Source organism: Ochotona princeps, chromosome 4 (assembly GCF_030435755.1).
Source record: "Ochotona princeps isolate mOchPri1 chromosome 4, mOchPri1.hap1, whole genome shotgun sequence".
Taxonomy (NCBI): domain Eukaryota; kingdom Metazoa; phylum Chordata; class Mammalia; order Lagomorpha; family Ochotonidae; genus Ochotona; species Ochotona princeps.
In genome coordinates this window covers 21,164,790-21,171,063 of record NC_080835.1, presented here as the reverse complement: position 1 = coordinate 21,171,063, position 6,274 = coordinate 21,164,790, and the positions used below count along the sequence as shown (strand labels likewise).

Sequence of the window (6,274 nt, the reverse complement as noted above, 5' to 3'; positions counted from 1 at the left end):
TATTAAAGTTCCAGATTTTTTACTGTCTTATTTTTATACTGAGTTATAATATTAGTAAGCATAAGTTATCAAACTGTCTGCTTCCTGATTATTTTTGCCTATTTCCTTTCTTTGTGTTGCTATGTATATTTTAATATTGGTTTACTAGTTTCTGTCAAAAAATACTGCTGACATTGTACAAAAATTATATTGTCTTTGTATATCAATTTGGATAGAAGTGCTACTTTAACAACACTGAATATCTAAACCTATTATCACAGATTGTCTTTATACTTATGTATATCTTTAATTTCTTTAAGCAATGTTCTGTACCTTACAGTGTTAAATTTTGTTCAATTTATTGTGGAACACCTTACTTTTCATGTTATTTTACATTGTAGAATTTTCTTAGTTTCTTACAGAGACTTATTTGATTTCCATCTTGTTGCCATGTTAAACTTGTTTATAACATTTTGGAAAAATTTGTGAGAGGGTGTTTATAAATGTATGCTTTTGGATTTGCCTCATGAATTGGTATGGTTTGAAATTATAGACTTTTTTTACTACTGTATTCAATTCTGATTATATTTTATTTTTTTATTGCACTGGTAACACAAAATTAAATAGTAATGTTGAGAACATATAGCTTGACTTGTCCCAGTTTTGGAGGACAATTATTCAAACACTTGCCTTATATTTATTGTTTTTCTGTATACCTGATAATTATAAGCTACTTTTTTCTCTTTTACTTTGTATGTTACTTGTAAATAAAGAAGACAAAGTGTAATATTTGAATATTTTTATTTTTGCATGATTGTTGCAACAATTAAAATATAGCTCTTAATATTCCACAAGCTATCAGAAGCTAAGGGAAGTGATGAAGAGAAACAATGAGTTTTGACTAGGCAGGGGGAGGGGAGGAGAGAGGAATTTGAGAAGGGGGTAAAGGGAAATTCCAGAAGAAAAAAAACTAATGTACATTCATTCAACTTTTTTTTTTTTTTTTTTTTTTTTTTTGTTCATATATTTTATTTGGAAATGTTTACACCGGAACCGTGGAACTAAAGTTTAGAGACAATGGGTGTCATTAGACAGCATCAGTTTATTATAAAAGAGACACGGAAATTATTTACATGATGAAAGATTTCAGAACGTCAGTGGAATGGGCAGCTTCATGTGATGCCATTTCGATAGCTTTCAATCTACGTATTTTCCAAGAATGTCACCATCTCTAAATAGAAAATAATCCTTGTCATCTAGAACTACTTTGGTGCCTCCATATTCTGGAAGAAGAACTTTATCTCCAACTTTCACACTAACTGGCTGAATCTCTCCACCCTTTCCTTTAGAGCCCGATCCCACAGCCACTACTGTCGCCTGCAACACTTTCCCTTGAGACTTCTCCGGGAGCATAATGCCTCCTTTGGTGACGGTTTCCGCGGCACTCCTTTCCACCAGCACCCGGTCGAAGAGAGGCAGAAACTTCCTAAATGCTTGTCCCGCCATGGCCGCAGCTCCCGCTCCGCTCACGCGTCGCCGCAACGAGAGAGAAGCCCCACAGGCCGACCTAGCGGGGCGCGTGAAGAGGCCAGGCGCCTGCGCAGGCGCGCGCCCCGCCCAAGGGGGCGGCCGCCGCAGCGCGCGCCGCGATTCGCTGGCTGCGGGAGCCGGGGGTCATTCAACTTTATTAAATGCTACACATTCATCTGATTTTAATAAAAGAAATTGGCTCATTTCTCATGAGTTTATCTTTATAGGCATAAAGTTAAAATAAAAAATGAACAATTTTGCGGAAAAATCTAGGTTTAATGTAAATCCAGTGATGTCTTATTTCTTGTTCTTATTGAAAACCTTTCCCCAACTAAAAAAAAAAAAAAAAAATTACCAAAATAGTAAATTGTCTAGAATATCTACAGAATTTAGTATGATCTCAGAGCTTAAAGAGACTCCCTGGAAAACTCCTAAAATCTCAAATCTACTTGTTTACTGGCATGAAAAGCAAACAAAAAATGATATTGCCTTTTCTTCTCTCTCTCTCTCATATTGATTTTTTAAAATATTATACACTGGTATAGTGGTAATAAATGCTATTATACTTTTGATGCACAAATATTGTTAGCACTCTATAACAGATAAATAGAATACCTGTTGATGTAACTGAGACTTAAAATTTTCATGAAAAAATTTATAGAAAAAGTTGAAAAAGTACCTATTTATTTATGTATTTATTTGGTAATGTTTATATAGTTGACTAGGGGAGTATGGGTGGGACCATTATTTCCTAATTTTTCCTTTCTTCTGTATCTGTAGGAAGGAGGAAAATTAGGGGAGAAGCCACACAAGCATTCCAGCTGTGCTGTTCCCTAGGGATGGGATGGTCACCAGGTGTCATTCCAGTGTCCCACTGGGGGACATGCTCCAAGCTTCTGCTCAATTGGTTTCAATAGTTCTGAAACACTGTTGATCATGCTAACCCAAGGGTGAGGAAATCCCTCCAAGTTTCATTTGCTGACAGTCCATCCCAAAGTCTCCATTTGCCCAGATATCTGCTGTCAATACTTAGCTGGGGTAGTTGACCGATTTGCTTTTTTCTCCTTCCTCTGCAATGCTACCAGATACCATCCTCTGCAGGCCCTGATGGACTGCCATGTCCGCCCTGTACATTTGGGCATACCGTCCACTGCTCTGTTTTAGCTGTTTAGGAAAACCAGTTCTGACACATGTACTCCACAGTCAGACCACAAATCCTATGATTATCCCATGGATGGAGTTCTGAGTTCATCGGTTCAATTGAGGAGATGAATAAATAAGCCTTATCTGAGGTGATTCCAGACTTGACTGATGTCTGTGCTTGCCAGCACCGGATCTGGCACAGTCCATCACCCACATCAGTTTACCAAAACACTGGTAGTTACTATTGCTACGTCAGTTCCATCTCCAGCTTCATCTGTTTATGTAAACCGTTAGATGCCCAGTCCTTTCCTTCCCACCACACACTTGGCCCACATGTACACCAGCAAGAGCTGCATCCTAGTCAGAACGACCATCAGTAACCCCATTAGGCACACCCCCATCCCTGGTTCCTATGTTTGCAAGTATGTACTGCAGATTGGCCCAGTCTGTACTGCATTCAATTCAACTCTTGTATATACCAGTTGGCATTGAAATCTGGCTCAACCCAACCAACCCCACTATCCAGGCCAACTCATGCTGGAAATTGTCACCACATACATAGCCAGGCTGGCCCCCAACCCTGGGTCTCATGCTCACTGGCAGGAGTTGCAGTCTATTAGAGAGGTGACCACAGTTTTCCTACTGACCTCACTTTCAGTCCCAGATCTTGCACTCTGCAGATGATTATGCAATCTAGCCTCACAGGACTTGCCCTCAGTCCTAGCACTTGCCAGCTGATGCTGTGGCAAAACCCAACCAGCTTGCACAGCTCTGGTTCATGCTAGCACTAGTGGATATGGTCAATTAGCCCTGCCTGGCTCTCCCTGTAATTGAGTTCACGTGCAGGCCAACAGGTGTTGTAGCCTTGCCAGCCTGGTCTACTCCGTTTCAGTTCTCATGCTCACCAGTTAGAGCAGTGTCCCAGCAGGAGAGCCCCTGCAGTCCTACTACCAGGCTCACACTGCCTTCCCCACCACCCTGGTTCTTACATGTGCTTTTGGATGTTGTAGCATGGCCCACCTCACCTCAGCATTCAACAGTGGGTCCTTAATGTGGCCCATCCAGGTCTGCCCCATGTTCCAGCCCATGCTGGTGTATGCAGCAGTACAGCACAGCTGAGTCAGCCCTCAATACCCACCCTGATGTGGACTGGCTGGTGTTGCATGCTGGCCTGGTTCTCAGATATTCCAATGGGTGTTCTAAACTAACCCATCCTGGCCTGAGCCCCAGACCAAGCCACACTTATATCAAGAGGTACCATAATCTGGTCTAGTCTGGAATGCTCCCAGCCTTACATCGACTTCATTCCACCAAAGGAGTTGTCCAAGCTCCTCTATCAGGTCTCTTTCAGCGGCAGACTAACATAGTCCACCTTCTGTCCTGGCAGGAATAGTGGCTTAGCCCATCTGGCGTGTACCCTTACTGGTTCTTACTGTTGGAACTATCAATCCAGCTACAACAGCTCCAATGCCCAGACACAGCTCTCATGTGGTTCAGCAGTTGCCAAGACCTCTCCAGCCTATCCTACCCCTACCATGACTCTCACAAACATCAGTGGATGCATGAACCTAAACCAGTGTGGCACTTGCCAGACTCAGTCCACATCCATGCCAAGAGACACTGAAACCATTTCCAGCCCAGATCAATGTCCCCACTGCAGCTCTCATACTCATCAGTGGGAACCAAAACCCAGCCGGGGTATCCCTTTAGCTCTCCAATTAGGCCAGTTCCCACCCATAGATCTTGTGCATGCCAGGGTTTACTCTGACCCATTTCAGAACATCCCATTCCCTGTCCTGGCATTTGCCATCATATGCTGCCAGCTGTCCTGGCCTGATGTACCCCCAGTCTCAACTCTTACTGGTGAGTGCTGCAGTATAGCCCTGCCCAGTCTGCTCCCATCCCTGGCTCATGCAAACTAGTTCCTATGATAGCCTAGTCCAGTATGACCCACACCCCACTCTGATTCCAGCACATGTCTGGCCTGCCTAACCCAATCCCCATCAACCACCCCACACACTTGCCAAATGGTGGAGCTACCTTTCCTGGTCTGACCAATACTCAGGCCTAAATCACATGCTCACCAGTGGGAGCTACATCTCATGAAGTGATTTTCCCAAAGTCCCACACTAGACATCCCCAGACCCACATTTCACATGTGCAGATGGATGCTAGGATGTTGCCTTTGTATGAGCTGGTGGATATTGTGGCTAACTCCAAACCAGTCCATCCTATTCTTGGGTGTGCCTGCAGGTGCTTTAAGCAGGACCAGCCCAGCCTACTCTCTACCACAGTACCCATGAACATTGAAGGATTCTTTGTTTTTGCATAACTCAGCCCGTCACCACCCCTATTGCTTAAGCAAATCAGCCTAGCCCAACATTACACATTCCAGTTCTCACTTGAGAATACTGTGATACAGAATTCACAGGTAAGCTCCTGCCCTTAGCTTTAGTGTGTGCTGATGAGTGATGGTCAGCAGTGTTCCATGCTGGTCAAGTGTAGGTCTCCCTAGTGGGCAGGTGCATAGGTGTGACCCGGAAAGTTCTTCTAGCATCCCCCCCTCCAAACTGCTCAATCTCAGCACCTCTGCTTATCTGACTTTCAATGGAAGTTCCTCAGAGGTCATTCCTCATTTGCAACATATTTCCTCAACAGTCTTCCTGCCCACACATCTCCTTGTACATTTCTCTGACCAATCCATGGGCCACACATATGTGGAAATACACAGGCTCACTCTATTTGCCTGGACATAAATTTCCAGGTCTCTGTAAGCACCTTAACTCCACCCACAGGAACCCTGCAAGCCTGTACCCCACACCTTTTCCCAGGTCCAAACATGGAGAGGATGTCAATGGATTTTTTTCTCTCTTTCTGTTTCCATCTCTATCTTTTTCATTTTCTTCGATATAAGCAATAACACATTTTGAACCTCTCTGAACTACATGTAGTTTAGGCACTAAGAGGGATAACATATAGCTTGAGAATTTCTGGGATAGCAACATAAACTTTACTAAAACTAAAGCAAGAACATTAAATTTGTGGAGAAGATTAGTTAAAGAATACCAAAAGTCACTGAGGTTTCTTCAAAAGAAAAAAAATCAGTTTTTTGTTTTATTTTTTTTTCTCTCAGCATAAAGTACAAGTTAAGTACAACAGCCATTTATACCAAAGCCAGTTATACCAACTTAGACTGAGATTCATGCAAGTCAAATCAGTCCTGTAAAGTTGATGTCTAACAAAGTTTCATGAAATGTTAATACTATTTTTCTTGTTTATTTGATGAGAGAAATGAGAAAAGAACATAGTCCTGGTGGAGAAAGATTATCTAGAGAAGTTTAATTAGGAATTGTTCTGCTGAAAGCATGGGTATCGTTCTCACAACACTGCCCAGATAAAGCATTTATTACAGTCCATTGTACTCCAGAAAGACAACAACATGTCTTGAATATTCAAAGAAACTTTTGTTATTACCTTTGCTATAATTCGTTCTTTTTTGCTGTGTCAGGACCACTTCTACCTCTTGCTAGCCATTATTTTGATTATACCTAGTCTTCAGCATTGATCAAGAAAATGCACGTTTCATCCCATTACAACTCTTCCAAGAAATAACCTAGCAACA

At 42.3% G+C, this 6,274-nt stretch overlaps 1 protein-coding gene across 1 annotated transcript; it reads right to left on the bottom strand.

Annotated features, from left to right (window-relative positions):
* Positions 1-1,004: 1,004 nt before the first annotated feature.
* Positions 1,005-1,583, bottom strand: LOC101523764 (10 kDa heat shock protein, mitochondrial). The gene has a single exon (XM_036495235.2). The coding sequence runs from the start codon at positions 1,483-1,485 to the stop codon at positions 1,177-1,179; it is 309 nt and encodes a 102-aa protein (XP_036351128.2). The 5' UTR covers positions 1,486-1,583; the 3' UTR covers positions 1,005-1,176.
* Between the last annotated feature and the right edge of the window lie 4,691 nt (positions 1,584-6,274).